At 41.5% G+C, this 18,829-nt stretch overlaps 1 protein-coding gene across 5 annotated transcripts in view; it reads left to right on the forward strand.

Moving 5' to 3' along the window:
- The window catches only part of LOC143314681 (protein bicaudal D homolog 1-like), a 59,011-nt gene that overhangs the window by 22,305 nt on the left and 17,877 nt on the right, over window positions 1–18,829 (forward strand). For 3 of the 5 annotated variants that reach the window (XR_013075815.1, XM_076721737.1, XM_076721735.1), the window contains exons 2-10: window positions 1,573–1,785; window positions 2,149–2,304; window positions 4,756–5,060; window positions 5,691–5,865; window positions 11,443–11,943; window positions 12,025–12,203; window positions 14,159–14,549; window positions 14,999–15,193; window positions 16,225–16,376. Coding sequence is in view for 4 of the 5 variants with exons in the window: in XM_076721737.1 (XP_076577852.1) it covers window positions 1,573–1,785; window positions 2,149–2,304; window positions 4,756–5,060; window positions 5,691–5,865; window positions 11,443–11,943; window positions 12,025–12,203; window positions 14,159–14,549; window positions 14,999–15,193; window positions 16,225–16,376 (2,267 nt within the window). In the remaining variant the exon portion in view is untranslated. The remainder of the gene's footprint in view (window positions 1–1,572; window positions 1,786–2,148; window positions 2,305–4,755; window positions 5,061–5,690; window positions 5,866–11,442; window positions 11,944–12,024; window positions 12,204–14,158; window positions 14,550–14,998; window positions 15,194–16,224; window positions 16,377–18,829) is intronic. The other 2 variants (XM_076721738.1, XM_076721736.1) reach the window with 1 other exon arrangement.

Here is an 18,829-nt window from a genome sequence, read left to right on the forward strand (position 1 = left end):
CTTACATCCCCCCACGGCAGGGTTTTCCAGTCATTTTTTCCATTCATGCCAACTTTGGGGGTTACACACTCATTCACCTCCAGACCCATCAACCTCCTTTCTGAACGTTGGCCCAAAAAAATCCTGGTTGCATATGAACAATATGCAATAATGTAGGAGACTACATTATGTTTGTATGTGTAAAAGTCATACAGTGTTGTTAGTTATATTTTCAGTGGAGTCTCATTAATCATGTGTGCAGTCTTAAACACAAGATTGGTTCGGTGAGCAGAAGGGCAGAGAACAGCCTTGGGTGTGTGGGTCCCAGCTGACTATGTTAAACTGTACTTACTTCCACTCTGCTCCTGTGGGAAAATGCTCAGTGTACAGTTTAGCCCATGCACAGTCATGCCTATAAGCAAAATCACACATTGACTGGACTTTTCTCAGAGATAACACATAAGAGTGAAGGATTTAAAGTAGAGTTTCCCACACATTCTTTCCCTCACTCTCTTGCCTAACATGAGCCATCTCATTGATTTTTAGTTCAATGTATTTCTCTCCTCAGTGTTCAGTGGAGCAGGGGGTGAACTGCTTGTGTGGAACAGCTCACTGATCATGAGGCCACTGAAGCTGACTCACCTCTCTTTATATGTTGGACCTCAGTGTTACTTGTCACTGTTACAGAGCTGCATCTTTGGCTGTCACTAATAATGAACTTTGCACATTTTGAAGTATTTTCAAGTACAGTTTGGTCAATAATTCTGAACTTTTGTACCATGGTAAAGATGCTTTGAAACCAATGCCAAATAATGGCATTGCTCCTTTCCTCTTACTTTTAGAACCTCTCTACATTTTATCCATTTAACTGATGAGAGTGACATTAAGAATTTTTAAATCAGAAGCTACAACATGTTTGTTGAAGTGGTAATTACTTTGTGGGCAAAGAGCAACACAGCAGTAGACAGCACAAAGGACAAAAGGTAAAAAGACATAGTCAAACACATATTATAGTGGGTTGTGTTCAAGGGAAAGGTAAAGTGCTTTACAGTAAAGCATTACTGTAGCAATGTGAGTGCCTGAATATTTAACAAGCTAATAGCTGTTGGAAAAAATGAGTGCTTGTGTTTATTTGTTTTAATCCTATATACCTTAAAATGAATACCTTTAGGGAGGATCCGGAATTCTGAGTGTCGTGGGTGATCAACATCAAACAACATGACAGAAAACTTTTAAATGAATGGAATGGAAAATTCCAAAATTAGGCACATACCTGTTCAGAGAAGGTGAATGGAACTTTAGTTCTTGTAACAGTTGCTCATGGGTTGATAGTTCTATTAAGCTTTACAACAATGTTTTAACCTTTACTCACAGGTCTGTTTGTGTTGTGTTAAAAGGTGGACACTTGTTAAGTTTTAAAGAATTTAACTCATGGATTGAACAGAGTATGTATATTCTTTACAACAAAGATATGTAACTTTTTTTTGGATGAGTCCCTTTTATAGGGACTATTTATTTTAACAGAAATATTAGATAACTCATGTCTTAATCATGTCTAGATGACTCTCCCTTTCCTTTTCTGCCCTGTTCCAGGCATTTGGCCAGGTGTACTCCACCCAGCGTAAGGTAGCGGTAGATGGGGAGACCAATGAAGAGACGCTGCTGCAGGAGTCTGCCACCAAGGAAGCCTACTACATGGGCCGCCTCCTGGAGCTCCAATCGGAGCTGAAGCACAGCCGAGCCACCGCCTCCAATGCTCAGATAGACAAGGAACACCTGAGCACACTGCTGCAGGAGCTGAGGGAGGTACAGTACAGTGTTTAGTGTTTAGGAGTATCGTATCAACATATCATATCATAGCATCGCATAGCATAGCATAGCATAGCATAGCATAGCATTTCAGGGCCAGCTGGGTATCTTATAAGTCAGGTTATCTTCATGTACAGCAGGCCTGACAATTTGAATTTCAAGAGAACAGGAAAAAATTTCTTGAAAGATGATTTTGTCATATTTAATGGGAAAGAGGTTTTACGAGTCTTTCCATCTCCACTCCCAACTATGTAATCCATGTAAAAAACAGTCACTTTCATGCTGATTTGAGTCATTTTCTTGGCTTATCTATATTTTAAACCATATGCATCTCCAGCTCTGTTTCCCTGACTGTCTCAGCAGAGTAATGAGATGTTGGAGCTGCAGCGCAGCCGAATGCGGGAGGAGATCAGGGAGTACAAGTTTCGAGAGTCACGGCTGCTCCAGGACTATACTGAGCTGGAAGAGGAAAACATCTCTCTCCAGAAACTGGTGTCAACACTCAAACAGAATCAGGTACAGATGATTCACACACATCCACATGACAGACTTGCAATAGAGAATCAAATTTTACAATCATCCTTCATTTGCTTTGATCACAAGCACATTATTCTACATACTGTATGTAAGATACATATTCAACTGAATTTAAGTTGCATGTTGTTACAACCCAGCTCACTAGGGGTAGGGAAGTAACAAAAAACAACTGATGGAAGTGGTTGAAAAGTAATTATTTATTTAAATCAAAGCGTTTTAAATCGTTTTAATACACAAAAGGCAAAAGGCCAAGACAATGAAAAGAGCAATTTGGGGGCTTTTCAAATTAATGAAATAATCAAAACCAAAAGAGAACTCTCCAAAAATGAAAACTAATTATAACTGAAAGAGAACCCTTCAAAAGGAAGAGCTTACCTAAACCACACTCAAAACAAAATGGAAATAAAACCCTCCTAAACGAGGCCTACAGTTCTGATGAAAAACAAGAACCAAAATACAAAATGAAATAGCACCCCTAATCCTAGTGTAGCTAACAAACAATATAACTAAGTGTATGTGCAAATCAGTCCCCGTCTAAGCCTAGTTCAGTTCGAGTCTGGTTGCCAAAACAATACCAAAAGCAGAACTCTGACAAATCTGTCACACAACAAGTGGATCTCTCCTGTGCCGAGGACTGCTCACCAAAGATGCCAGCCGCAGACTGCCAGGCTGAGACGACTCTTGTAGACGGCAGGAAATGACAGCTTGCAGGCAATTGGGCAGCAGCTGGCTCGGAGGAGGAGTCCGGTTTCCACACCCCTTCACCTGCAACCAGTCACACACATACAAGACACAAGAACACACACACAAACACACCCCAAGAACGGTGGCAGCCGTAACACATGTTTTTGTTTTTGCCACACATACATATGCCCTCTGTATGTTCACTGTTGAGAAAAAATTGGAACCCAAAAGGTAGAATTATATTATAAGATTATACGCAATATTTTTTGGTCTCATGACGATGCCCCCAAATGTATCTAGGCAGACAAAGAACTTCCTTGTGTACAGCCAATAATATAATTTCAGTTTATATGTATTTACTTAAAGTAACGTCAGCATTCTATTATCGGCAAAGCAGATGGTCACACTGAGTCAGACAGCAGCCTGGTACACTATGCAACACAAGAGCCACAGACTTTGAACAACAACCCACATTAGCTTTCCACAAAAGCTTCCTTCTTATCTAACTTGCAAACATGAACACAAGTCTTGCCCTGCATCTTAGCTTGTTGAACAAGCCTCCAAACAAACATTCCCTGGGTACGTGTACTGCTAAAAAGTGCACAGACTAGATAATTAGCTGCTAGGTTGCAGCACATCAGACAATAAAAAATATTACCAGCACAAGTCAACATGTGGTCAGTTCAGATATAAAGTGTGTGGTCCTTCCTCTTCAGTATCACTGTTAACGAAACACTGTCACTCCATTGCTTGTAAGATGCAGTTACAGGGGCAAGTTTGCTTCATATACTGTATAAAAACATGGATATAGTCTCTGTGATGTCACTCATAGCTCTCTGTAGAGCCACTGTGAAACTCAGTGACAGTGGTTCTGGCTTTTGCCATCTTGGCAGTGCCTGACTCCCCAAACTCCCAGCTATTTCAAAAATGAGCAGAGGTGGAGTATGGATGGAACTTAGGCAGGCCGAATGAAGCCTGGTTGCTGAAGCCTAGCAGCTAGCTGTCAGTCTTAGTGACTATTCCCTTAATTATGCATAGCTTTAAGCCTTAGTATAATTTCAGTGAGTGAGTCATGTAAAAATTCACCTGCCATACGGTTGTCATGAGTGGGGAAATTAGCTATAGAGAAGTAAACTGTTTTTTGGCTGTAAATATGTTTTTCTGCTGTAAAGTTGGCCATTTGAATGTGCATTTGAGCCTCAAGTGGACATTCAAGGAGCTGCAGTTTTTAGTATTTCCGCACTGGCTACGTTTTTCAACCCTGGAGGTTACTGCTTGGCTTGTCTACATGTCTCAGTTCCCATGCCGGCACAGTTGTCAAGTAAAACATGTACAATGGCTAGCCCACTGAGAGGGCCAGTGAATAAAGGAGCATTTGCAGTAGATTTATAAGATTTATTTTTTTCTTTCCTTAATGATGAAAAACAGAAACAATAGAAATTGTTTCTGAAGAGAGAACTAATTGACAATATTAATGAATGACATATTTGGAATGAAGTTACTCAGCAAAGTGACATATTTGTGAAAAATTCAACCTTTAGAGCTTTTCATGTTTCTCCCCACAATACTGCTCTCCTGTTATCTACTCTTCATTAAACAACATGGCAAATTTGGAGACATAGCCAGTATGAATCTACAATTTATGTAGAATTTTACAATGTGTGACAACTTTATGGCAACTTTTCATTACGGTCTGTGCTCCTTTGATTTGTTGTAAAGCTTTTTTTTGGTCCACTACTGGTTTAGGTGGAGTATGAAGGGCTGAAACACGAGATCAAGGTGCTGGAGGAGGAAACAGAGCTCCTCAACAGCCAGTTAAAGGATGCACTGCGTTTGAAGGACATCTCAGATACCCAGCTTGAGGAAGCTCTTGAGTCTGTGAAGAGTGAGCGCGAGCAGAAGAACCACCTGCGCAGGGAGCTGGTCCATCATCTCAGCATGTGTGATGTGGCCTACACTGGCAGTGCCCACCTGACATTCACCTCCGCTCCACCCAGTGGCAATGCCACCCCAACAGCTCTGCTCTCCCCAAATGCAGAAGAGCCATTGAGGTGGATATTGCACACATGAAACCAATATGGAAAGAAAATGTAATGTTTACATTGTTAGTGATCACAAGAGCTTTACTTGAAAATAGTTAATCCTGTGTCCTTCAAAGACATTATATGCTACTGATCTACTTTGCCAAACATGTTTTGGAGGACTAGTAGTCACCGTAGTTATTATCAGCTGACAGTTTACATTTCGCAGATGTGTTCTGTATGAATATTTTATTTTGGCAGTTAATATTACATGCATTACATTTCCTACAAATCATATTTGCTTCAGTTGCCATTGAAAGTCATTTTTACGTGGCTTGAAATTGTGTTTCCTTTTGTATCTTAAAATGTGCAATCGCTGTCTTTACACATCAGATGACAGATAGTATCCAGGAATAGAAAAACAATGACTATGAGCATAGAGTGAATCTTGGGAGGAGAGAAACCCCCTATAAGAAAAAAGCAGATTTGCAGTCCAATTTTGAATGTTCATTCACAAGGTCAGCTGACTATGGAACTGATCTGAGGCCATATTCCTTGGTCTGTTTATGTGCTGGTCTCTAATTTTCTATACTTATCATGTGGGAAGCAAAGTGGATTTCCTAGATTTTAAAGATGCTGTACCGTACTCTGATCTGTCAGGTGTAACGGCCACCTCCAGGGAGGGACTGGAGCAGGCACAGCTCCAGGGTCGGTGCCTCGGGCTAATGGAGAGTACCGAGCATCAGGTCGGAAAGCTGAGGGGACGTTGACAACGGATCTGCTCAGTGAGATGAACCTGACAGAAATCCAGAAGGTCAAACAGCAGCTGATGACAGTGAGTCTGCTCTGTGATCAACCATGTATGGTGGCCCTGAAGTGCAAAACACAACGGCAAAAGAGAAAACACAACGGCAAAAGAGAAAACACAACGGCAAATCACAAAACACAACGGCAAAAGAGAAAACACAACGGCAAATCACAAAACACAACGGCAAAAGAGAAAACACAACGGCAAAAGAGAAAACACAACGGCAAAAGAGAAAACACAACGACATTAACCAAAACGGAAAAGGTAGGCACCCTCGGTGGACAAGAATCGTCGCTGATTGGACGAAAGAACTGGTCCGTCCTTTGAACCGGAAAGAGGGGGTTGTTTCGTCCAATCAGCGACGATTCTTGTCCCCCGAGGGTGCCTACCTTTTCCGTTTTGGTTAATGTCGTTGTGTTTTCTCTTTTGCCGTTGTGTTTTGTGATTTGCCGTTGTGTTTTCTGATTTGCCGTCGTGTTTTCTCTTTTGCCGTCGTGTTTTCTCTTTTGCCGTTGTGTTTTCTGATTTGCTGTTGTGTTTTCTCTTTTGCTGTTGTGTTTTCTCTTTTGCCGTTGTGTTTTCTCTTTTGCGGTTGTGTTTTCTGATTTGCCGTCGTGTTTCCTCTTTTGCCGTTGTGTTTTCTCTTTTGCCGTTGCGTTTTCTGATTTGCCGTTGTGATTTGCACCTCAGGGCCACCGTAACCATGTACAAATCATTAATTATTTCAAGAAGGAATTAGCCAGCATTAGGGACTTTGTTCAAAAGGGAGCACAAGCACAGTATGAAATTGTTAGACAGATACATACTGATGATGTACTGTTTGCTGATTTGCTTTAGTTTGAGCCTAAAAAGCTTGTGCTCGGAAAAATGGTTTCTTCTGAGGATCATACTACAGAACATGCAGTGTTCCTCTGGGAGGTAGGCCCTCAAATGACAAACAAACAAACAAACAAACAAACAAACAAACAAACAAACTGTTTCTCATTGCCTTCCACACAACTCACATGAACATTTTCTGATCATCATGACATCTGTCATCAGAACGACATTATTGGTCAGTACTTTCCAAGACTGTTATGTATCACAGTTACAAAGTAAAATTTATGATCTTATAGTTATTTATGGCAATTCAAGTTGTTCAAGTCCAATGAATAGCTTGAAATGGTACAAAGGTAAGTGCTGAACTGCCAGAGGTGAAAAAAAAGTTAAGTTACCCAAAACTGAAAAATAATGTACATTTCAGGTGTTAAAGGTGTTCTGCAGCAATGAAGGTTGATCAAGCCTTGAAAGCTGGTGCTACTAATTCCTACAGGTGTTCCAACTTTTCTTGATTTCTTACAATCCCCTCTGTCTGCATAAAAGCAGTGTTGGAATACACTGTGGTACCATACTCTTCTAAGCATCAGTTGAACAGTATTTTACTGCAGAAAGTAGTGTGTTGCTACAAAAATATCGAGAAAAAGGCAATTAACAATGGAAGAGAGACAGACCATCATAACACTTAAAAATGTAGGTCTTTCCTAAAGAGAAATTGCAAAGAAAGTCAAGGTGTCAGTGACTACAGTTTTCTTCAGAAGGCACTTAGAAACTGGGAGACACTCTGACAGGAAGAGGTCTGGCATACCCAAAGCCACAACTGAATCAGAGGACAGGCTTCTGAGAGTTAACAACTTGCGCGATAGGCGGCTCACAGGACAACAGCTTCAAGCACAGCTTAATAGTTGTCGTAGTTAGCAAGTCTTAGTTTCAACTGTGAAGACAAGACTTCGAGCTGCAGGTTTGACAGGACGAGTTGCAGCAAGAAAATCATTGCTAAGATGTCAGAATAAGTCAAAGAGGCTTGCCTGGGCCATGAAACACTGCCATTGGACTACTGAAGACTGGAAGAAGGTATTGTGGACTGATGAATCAATTTGAAATCTTGGGTTCATCACGCAGTATCTTTGTATGCCATCGAGTAGGTGAAAGGATGGTTCCACAGTGTGTAATATCAACTGTCCAACAAGGATGAGGAAGTGTGATGGTCTGGGGCTGTTTTGCTGGATTCAGGGTCGGTGACTTGTACAGAGTGAGAGACACCCTGAACCAAAACAGCTACCACAGCATTCTGCAGCGCCATGCAATACCCTCTGGTATGCGCCTAGTTGGTCAGGGGTTCAGCCTACAGCAAGATAATGACCCAAAACATAAGTCCAAGCTACGCCAGAGCTACCTCATTAAAAATGAACAAGATGGTAAGCTTGAAAACATGGGGTGGCCAGCACAGTCTCCAGATTTAAACCCCATTGAGCTGGTTTGGGATGAACTGGACAGAAGAGCGAAAGCCAAGCAGCCTACAGTTCCACACATTTATAGGATCTTCTGCAACAGATTTGGGAAGAACTTTCTGAAGAATATTTGATTTCTATTGTGGAAAGAATGCCACATGTGTTCAGCTGTTATATCTGCCAAAGATGGCTACTTTGATGAGTCAAAAGCTTAGAATACATTTTGATTTTGATTCCATGATTTCTTTTTTAACTCAATTGCTTATTTGTACTATGCTTTCATTTCAGTTTCATTCCCCTGGCAGGTTAATCTCACTATGCACATTATTTTGTCTGTTTTATCCAAAAAAGGGTTTTCACGCCCCAGTAACTGACAAAGATGGTGATAAGAAGTAAACTCACAGTGGGTCAAAATAAACACAACTTCAGAAATGATCGGCTGAGGTGACAGATGCTACGACCAGACTGTTGCGGCAATCTAAAGAGGGAAATTAAGACAGGAAAAGACAATATGCTAATACTTGATTCTTTTTGGACCATGGAGGAAATTGAATTGACATTTTCTGCTCCACTTAAGTAAGCACCAGTGATTCATATGGCCTAATTTCACACTCTGGGTCCAATTGTGTAAGGTTACTTTGGTTATATTATCGGGAAGCTATGGCTCAGGAAGTAGAGCAGTCATCTACCCATCAGATGGCCGGTGGTTCGATCCCTGGCCTTGGCAGTCCACATGCCGAAGTATCATTGGACAAAGTACTGAACACCAAAAACTGCCCCAGATGCTGTGCCATGGGTGTGTGAATGGATAACGCTCATAATGAGCAGGTGGCTTCGCTACTGTATGAATGTCTGTGTGAACGGGTGAATGCAGACTTCAGTTGTAAAAGCGCTTTGAGTGGTCTTCAGACTAGAAAAGCGCTATACAAATACAGTTCATTTACCATTTACAGTTAGAGGAAGCATTGTTTGTTTCCTACATTGTTTTGTTTCCTCCAGAATATAATCGTTTGTGTCCTTGTGTGATATAGAGAAGGTACATGCTTTTATTTTTTATAGACTTGACTATTGCAACTGTTTGTATCCCTGCCTCAGCGAGAAACATCTTTCACAACTGGTTCAGAATTGTACTGCCAGGGCTTTAATAATAAAAAGTGAGCACATTACAGATTTCAACATTGCTCTGGGTTCCTCTAAATCTAAGGTCTGAACTGATTTTAAAATGTTAATGCTTACTTTTGTTCATTTTTTCTGCTTTTATTGCCTTGAAAAATGCAATAAGTTATAATAGTAATAACAATACTACTAATGATAACAACAACAACAACAACAATAATAATTTGTGACAAATTATGGAAAATGTTACAGTTTTATTATTTATCTTCAGTGCCTGCATTCATTATCCAGTAGCAGAATCCTCTTTAAAAGCCAAGCCTTTTGAATAATTTATTGTAAAACCACGCTGCCATATAGTATCCCCATTGCATAAAACACTGTGTCTCTCACTTTCTGCCTTTGTCACTTCCTCTCACACACAGTAGTCAAACCTTAGAACCAATTACTTAGTGCATCAGATCATGCTTAGATCACCACAAAGCTTATATTGTGTGTATACACACATGCATGTGTGTGTGCATCTCCTAGGTCTAATCCTATTGCTTCCTGCTCCCTGTAGTCTCTCTGCCAGGCTGCAGGAAGAGGTTATTTATATCTCAGCTGACACACTCCCCTATCGACCACTCTCTAGGTGGGTTTCATTGCTGCTCCTGCTGCTGTCTAGGCTGCTGTTTTTAAATGTTAAATTACCCACTTTTGTGCTACAGCATTGTTTCTTTACACCCACTGGAAGTATTTACATTTTACTTTAATGAGAAAAAGTGCCATCACAGCTACTGTATATGGGTTAGTGTTTTGAAGATATCTTGGTATAATTAAGTTTAAAAGATCTGAACAGTTCTGTTTTATATGGGTTTAAATTGTTTTAATTTCAGGTCTGGTTGTGGTGGTGCCCTGTTTCTGAAGGTCGAAAGAAATATGTTTTTGTGTTAAGTTTTTGTTAAGAATGTGTCTCTGACATGTTTGGGTGTTTCTACACCAGTGATAACAATCAAACATATTGGGCATTGTCTTCCTTACGTCTTTTTTTAACATCACGTTTTTGACATTTTAGTCTTTATTGGCAATAGACAGGCTGACAAGAGACACGGGGTGGGTTAACTCATGTTCCAGACAAACTTGGGCTCTTTGCTGGAGCCCTGCACATTTGGATTCCTACACAGGGGTTCTATGAAATTGTAAGAAACTGTGTTTTTGGACATAATGTTAATGTGGGTCTTAAGGTACCCAAATTATGGACAGGCGGAATTATGGAAACATACTTACATACATACTACTACTACTCCAGTATGAAAATAATGCACACCACAAAAACACTGTGAGTTTTGTACATTATTATTGTAGGCACCCTGTGGAGTTTTCTTGTATACAAACACCTTTGTCTTTACGTCACCAAAAAAAAAAAAAAAAAATGTGTGTATCCCTGAGGCCTAACAGACATGCTAACTGCATTTCTTTCTTCATAAAACATTAGCAAAAGCCAATTTTTATTTAAATTTATTTAAAACCTGCCTAGTTTATATCCATTTATTCCACAGCTAGTAATCTTTTCCTGCCACTTTTTATCACATCTCTTGCTGCATTGATGCCGTTAACTGTTTATCAGAGGTGTGCCATGAATTTGAGGAACATTATATTTGATTGACATGTCCACTCTTTGATGTGAATACCACTGTACCCCTCCCATTTCTCTGACCTGATCTGTCCTTCTCTCTTTGCTGGTATATTATGACATGTCATGAGACTCGTCAGCCTCAGCTGTTTAACAGACAGGATTGATCATTTTTGTGGTCACCAGTTCAGTGGTCTTGTCCTTTCATTCTTCTGGTCAATCCTGGTCTCCTCTTACTGCCTGTTGCAGGCTCACTCGGTTATTGTGAAAAACAAAAAGGTTTCAAGTGATTTAGGCACACCCAGTGACTCTTGCAGCAGCTTAGGAGGGCTCCAGTTGATTTGTGTGTAGCTCACATCAGAGGATAATTGAAATCGACCCAGTCCCAGTACCAGGACCAGATTTCTCCATTTGATTATTGTGATAGGTGAATCGGGGACAGTCAGTTGGGAAGTGAGTGCAAACTTGTCTTTGTAAAAACAGTCATTGAAGCTGATGAAGTTGCAGAATTTGACTTGGTCCCTCCATTTTTGCATGTTCAATGAGGGATGCCAATTTAAGACCAAGTCTAAATTTTATCTATTTGAATCTTGCCGCTGCCCCCTGCAGGTTGAATATGAGAAAGCAGCACTGATGACCAGCCTGCAAGACTCCCAGATTCAGCTCCAGCACACTCAGGGGGCCCTAACCAAGCAGCATGAGAAAGCCCTCCGCCTTAGTCAGAAAGTCATTGCCCTCCGTCGCCTGCATCGAAGGGCCCACCTCAACCAGGAAGCCTCTCAGCTCAACCATGAGGCCCTAATGGAGCTGGACAGGGATGACGAGGAGTCTGAAGAGGAAGAAAGAGCTGGGGAAGATAAAAGTGAAACACTGAACAAAAGTCAAGTATTTTCATACCAGACACCAGGTCTGGAGATTCTGCAGTGCAAGTACCGTGTGGCTGTGACAGAGGTGGTTGAACTCAAGGCAGAAGTGAAGACTCTTCAGGACAGGCTGGCTCAGTTTGTGGAGGGAGCAGCAGAGGAGAAGCCAAGGGGAAACGGTCAGCTCCAGAAGCTGGAAATGCAGGTCTCATCACTGGAGAAGAACTGCCGGGAGGGACAGGAGAAGGTATGCACATCATACAGACTGTGTCTGAATAGATTTAGAGATAGTTACAGAGATAAAGAATGCCCTCTTTTCATATCTCAGGTTTCCAGTCTGGAGTTGGAGTTACAGGTAGCAAAGTCAGCAGCCAGTGAGAGCCACGGGGCATTGAATGCAGCTCAGGATGAGTTGGTGACTCTGAGCGAGGAGCTTGCCCAGCTGTACCACCACGTCTGTCTGTGCAACAATGAGACGCCCAACCTCGTCATGCTGGACTACTACAGGTTTGACTATTTTATTACTTGGACTCATGCAACATCAAAAGGTGGAACAAGATTTTTCAAAGTTCCCGTGATTGGTGCCCAGTTTGTGTTGGATGCATTAGAGAGAGGCCAGCATGAGAATAACATGCACCTTTGAGACCTAAATAAAGGCTGCATTTAGGATCTCCTGGGCTAGCTAATTTTGAAAGGCCTATTTCTGAAGCTGTTCCAATACTTGTGTCCAACAGAAAATTGTGAGCACTAGCAACCTTCTTGCCACAGCTCTAAGCATCACCTAGTTGAATTCCATATCCCCAGCCTGCCCAAGTGGTAGGACTTGAAGAGCTCACAGACAGGGAACTCCACATTTTTGGGTAACTCAGGTTTGTCTGGTAACTTCTTCCCCACTAGAGATGAGACATTTCATTTCTCAAACAGTTCCTAAAGCCAGTGGTCTATCTGCCAAGGCACCATCTTCACCTGGCTCCTATCTGGTAATGCACTGAATGCCTACACCTGTCCTTATGAACTGTGTCTCCATATGGTAAAAGTTTCATGTTGGTAAGTCAGGCACCTAGTATTCTCCTAGAACTGTTCTTGTAGGGGCTTGGGTTGTATGGCTACTTTTTCCTTTGAAGCTGATTCATAGAACTAGAATCAACTTTTTTTTTTGTCCTCTCTGGTACTATCATAATTGCTCCAAAACAATGGAGAGACTGTTGTTAAATGCAGTGCGGTCTGAAACTGTCCTTAGTCTGCCCAGGTGAAAAAATATTCTGCTTTATGAGGAACGTACTAAGCGCAATTTGTGCTACTTTTTGTTGCCTTCAAGTATTAAAGGACACTTTAATTCTGCATGCTAATAGTGTATAACAAAGAACTTGAAAATAAATACTTTTCATGAGTATGCATTATTTCTATTAAAAGTATTTGAAATTTAGTACACTTTCTAAAAGTACACTTAAGTATACTTTATACTACAGTTACAACAAAGTAGATTTTTATAAGTACTTTGAAATATCACTTTGAGTATTGCTGAATTAGTATATTCATTTTTAATTTTAACATTAACATTTAAGTAGAAGTTAATCACATCAATTTAAAAGTACACTTTTATGTATGTAAAGTATATGTCAAACTTTCAAATTAAGCACAAAAAGCAAAAAAGTACTTGTAATCACTTTTCTATACTGAAATTATATTTCTAATGCACTAAAGTACCCCCGGACACAAACTCTTTGAGCCACTCCCCTCTGGCAGGAGGCTGCGGTCCATCAGGACCAAAACCTCACGCCACAAGAACAGTTTTTTCCCGTCTGCTGTCAGCCTTATCAACAAGGTCCGTAACCCCCCCGACGCTCTTCACATTCCACCTCGGACTCATTCTGTCACATTGACTGATATAAATATAACTCTATGCGTTACATTAACGCTCAACTTGGACTTCTTTCTGAAAAACAGAACTGTGTTTCCGGTAATTAGCAACAACAAAAACAGACTTGTGTATATATATTTAAATTGTTATATTCTTATGCTCTTACTTTAATAGATGTGTCATGCACCAATTTCACCAGAAAAAATTCCTAGTATGTGTAAAAGCGTACTTGGCAATAAAGCTTTTTCTGATTCTGATTCTGATTCTGAAGTATACTACTTTGTGACCTGGATGGCCATTTTTTGGGACCAATTTGCCTTTAATGAGTCCTAGGAGTTACAGGGAAGGAAAATATTTTAAAGGCACAGTGCTTTATTAATTCAAATATACTACTGGCTGACAGACCTCATTTTGATAACTCCAAGGTAGAGCAATTCATGAAACTGGCAAAAAAGAGTGGTGGAATGAGTACAAAGTCTGTCTTTCAACAGGTAGAGGTAGGCTCAAAGTCCACAGTCAGTGAATATCTGCTGCAGATATCCACCAACATGTTAATGGTTCTACTGGTTAAAAAACCTAAATCCCTTTGTTTTTCTTCTAGACAAGGCAGAGGGCTCAGGGGCCTCAGTGCCAGTCTGAAAGCCATGTCTTCAGACAATAGCAAAGTTCTTCTCACACCACGCCTTGCCAGGCGGCTGGCCACTGTCGCTTCAACAGCCTCAACTCCTGGGGAGTCACGGAGCCCCTCAGAGTCTCCATCCAAGGATCCCTTATCTAGGGAGGGTGGGAGAAAGGAGAAGGAGGGGGACAGGGAGGGCCTCCAGGTGCCATCTGAACAAAGCCTGCCGCCCTGCACACCTCCTACACGCTCACCCAGCATCAGTGCCTCTTCATCATCGTCATCATCATCATCACCTGCCCTGGAACCAGCTGGTGAGCTGCGCAGGGAGCCCATGAACGTCTACAACCTCAACGCCATCATCAGAGACCAGGTAGAACACAGTTCTCTGTTTAATGTTGATGGAATTCCCTTTCTCCTTTCTTTCCTTGCTTCCTTGCTTAAACTTTTCTGTCAACGTACCCTCCTCCTTTCCTTTCCCCCCCTTTATTTTCTCCCTTTCCTTCCTCTCCACTCTACCTCTCTTGAGTCCTTGCCTAAGAGATGGCACATTAGAAAACTATGGTCTGCTTTATTCTTTTTAAAGCTGTGTATTATCGTCCCCCTCCTTTCTCTCTGTTGATCTCTCCTCTCCTGTCTTCTCCCTCAGATGAAATACATCCTTTTAGCCTTCTCATAATTTCTCTTTCCACTCTCAATCCCTTATCACTTCTTTTCACCTCTCACATTTCCTTTTAAAGACCAACAAAATTAAGTGGATGTCTTCCATCCTCTTATCCACTCTTGTCCTCAGTCCTCTGTCTCTCTCGTCTCCGCCTCCAGGTGAAGCACCTCCAGCGCGCAGTAGACAGGTCTCTGCAGTTGTCAAGACAGAGAGCTGCAGCCAGGGAAGTGGGCCCTCTTCTAGACAAGGACAAGGAAAGCTGTGTGGAGGAGATCCTGAAGCTCAAGTCTCTGCTCAGCACCAAGAGAGAGCAGATAGCAACCCTCAGACTGGTGCTGAAGGCTAACAAACAGGTGAGTTATGTGAGGTGTTCATGTTACAAGTGTAGCTGAACGATAGTGACAAGTGTTCCAGTATTTTGGACTGTGTCAGGTGAATAACGTGCCAATGTTTTGGGTATGATTGTTGGTTCAACATTTTAACAGAGGCAGGTTGATACAATTGCAACTTAATTTAACATCATGTGCATACAGCTACACTCTGACATCCAACCCTCCCAACAGCCAAAAAGCAACTATTTCAGTAGCCCCTTCCATCATTAGGAACCATGCATGAGGCGGGTGACTACAATGATGAAGTTATTCATTCTCACTGACATCAAACGACTTGATGTAGTTTACCATATACCAAACAATTGCAACCATACATACAGAGATCACAATCAACATAAATAACACATACTTAACCTAATTTACTACCCCTGCAATAACTGGTCTATCCCAGTGACATCGCTGAGATGTCACTCAGTGTATGAATACAGGAAGTGTTCAGGCAGCCCCTTTCTTTTGTTCCTGGAACACATGGTGGGTATGATAAATTGCAAAGAAAGAAAATGATTAATGGTCATGGTTAAATTTGTAACCAATAAGGCAAAAAGCACAAATCATAGATATTTTTTTTACCAGTTTAAAAGCTATCTTCACATCCTTATTCCCTGAAACACACCATTACATTGATTAAAGGACTTACTCAGCAGTCTCAAACCTTTCTCCCAGAGACTAAGCTAACATCATCGATTGAGTCATTTCATGAAACGGAACTCTGACACATGTTGATTTGGATTTACACTTAGTGCAAAGTATAGTCTCGGAAAGGACAATTACACTGCCACAATCAGTCAGCCTGCACAGGACTTGTGAGTCACTTCCTGTACAGACTACTAAATACTCACTTGAAGAGCTGTTGTATGTACCAGCTTCACTGTAAGCATTGATTTTTATAGCAGCAGATACGTACAGTGTAGCTTTCATATGATTAAATGGGATGGTGGGAAACAGAAACTGAAGTGAGGAATTTATGATTTGTGTGTGTGTGTTTTATTCAGACGGCAGAGGGTGCCCTGGCCAACCTGAAGAGTAAGTATGAGGCGGAGAAGTCCATGGTAACTGACACCATGATGAAGCTGAGGAACGAGCTGAAGGCCCTTAAGGAGGATGCCGCCACTTTCTCCTCTCTGCGGGCCATGTTTGCCACCAGGTCAGAGATGAAACAGGAGACATTAAAGTCCACTACTCAATATTTTTTTAGATTAACAATGACAATGTGAATCATGTTGTTTGCAGTGATGACACCAGAGAGCAGATCCCCTCTCTACTTTTGAGCTGCCAAAATATCAATTAATTTATCTTTAAAGGTGCAATGTGTAAGACATGGCCAGAATTTTAGTTTAAAATGTGTAAAAAATGAACTATGTTTCACAAGGTCTCTTAGCTTTTTTAGTCTAAAAAAGTAAGTAAAGTGCCAATAAAGGAAATATTCTGTGTTTTTCTGAGCGGCTGTGGCTCAGGAAGTAAAATGATCATTCACCTCTCAGGATGTCGGTGGTTCGACCCTGGCCTCAGCAGTCTACACATCGATGTATTCTTGGGCAAGATACTGAACCCCAGAATTGCTCCTTATCGTGTGCTGTGCCATGCATGTGATGTGTGGTTAATGGTTATAATGAACAGGTGTAGCCATGTAGTAAAAAGCACTTTGAGGGGTCATTAGACGAGAAAAACCTTATATAAATACAGTTCCTCAAAAATCAACAGAAACAAAATAAAACTCACTTGTCTGTCCAGCGTCCAAAAATCACCAACTTTAGTTTGGTTCTCAAAGAGAAATATTCTGACACTAGAAGCTGCTTTTCCACACTGATGATGACTGACCTTCCTCTCTCTGCTCTTCATGGCTCTCCTGTCATGGCCTGCCATGTCTCCAGAGTGATCAGAGTCACTGTAAATCACATTAGCACCATTTTCCCTGTTGTCAAACAGGCCTCCCTCTGTCTTGGAGGCTGTGGTCAGTCCCAGTCTTTCGATGTTCACTGCAGGGCTGCTGAGCTTGGTTCCGTTGCCTGCGGTTTATACAACAACAATACACAATTGGGGCAGACTCCAATTTCAATTTCAATTTTATTTGTATAGTGCCAAATCACAACAGAAGTTGTCTCAGGGCACTCTCCATATAGAGCTGGTACAGACCAAGCTCTTTTATCTATAGAGACTCAACAATTCCCTCATGAGTAAGCACTTGGCAAAAGTGGCGAGGAAAAACTTCCTTTTAACAGGCAAAAACCTCAGGCAGAACGAGGCTCTGGGTGGGCCGCCATCTGCCTCGACCAGTTGGGTGAGACAGACAGACAGACAGACAGACAGACAGACAGACAGACAGACAGACAGACAGACAGACAGAGACAGATAGAAATGCAATCACAGTAACAGTGACAGTGGATGTAATAATAGTTGTAGCAGTTGCAGTGGGTGTCAGGCAGGGCCATGGCAGAAGACGTAGCTGTGATCCACAATCCAGATTCAGCCACTATCCATGGGAACCTGCGAGATGACAAAGCACAAAGACTCCGGGGAAGAAGCTAATTTAGTAACACACCGTGGTAGGACGTGAAAGCGTGCAGATGGAGAGGGAGAGAAGAACAGAGGAGCTTGGTGTATCTTTGGAGGTCACCGGAGAGTTTAATCCTATAGCAGCATAACTAGGGGCTGGTCCAGGGCAAGCCTAAGCCAGCCCTAACTATAAGATTTATCAAAAAGCATAGTTTTAAGCCTACTCTTAAATGTAGAGACAGTGTCTGCCTCCTGGGCAAAGACTGCAAGATGGTTCCTCAGGAGAGGAGCTTGATAGCTAAATGCTCTGGCTCCTGCTCTCCTTTTGGAGACTTTAGGAACAATAATGTAGGGGAATCAGTTTATTAAACCTCTAAGTTAATGTTGCATTCATTAATAAAATACAGGGCACCAACCTTCCTCAGCTCAGAGGGATTTCATTTATCATTTATTTTAATGCTGATGTAATTATAATAAATGATCCAACAGTAGACCAGTCTGATAATCTGAAGCGTAAATTCTCGATACAGGGATTGCTTATATCCAGCTCAAAAGGACACCGTCTGACCATGACTTGTATGAAAAGTATTATTAATTAAGCACAATAATGGGAATGAATAATGAATAGCACGACAGAGGATATGAGTGATACGAAGTACCACAAACAACTGCAGAGAGAAACTTATGGCAAAATAATGGCAGAATGAGTTTGGCAATAGTGAGAAGTAGTTTTAAGGGAAAAATGGGGACGCAATTGTAAGGTTAGTTTCTTGAATGAATGATTGAGAGAATTTAAGCAATCTCACAGTATCATAACCTCACGGACCAACTCTTATTCAAACCCGCTTAAGCATGCCTACTTTGTCAGCAACGCTCCTGTAGATATCTGCTCCGAACTGGCCCAAAGGGCTCCAAGCTGCCGTCCGTGGCTCGACGAATCAAGCAAACCATGGTTGAGAACCGATGTTGGACAGGGATGTTTCAGGAGGTGAAGATCTCTGGTGTCTTCTTCTTCGTCTGATGGTTATTTAACCCGAACCAGTGGGTCAGTAGTTGGCTGCAGGTCTTTGGTTAAGTTGGTGACCGAATGGCAAGACTTTAGAT

Source organism: Chaetodon auriga, chromosome 22 (assembly GCF_051107435.1).
Source record: "Chaetodon auriga isolate fChaAug3 chromosome 22, fChaAug3.hap1, whole genome shotgun sequence".
In the NCBI taxonomy this organism is placed as follows: domain Eukaryota; kingdom Metazoa; phylum Chordata; class Actinopteri; order Chaetodontiformes; family Chaetodontidae; genus Chaetodon; species Chaetodon auriga.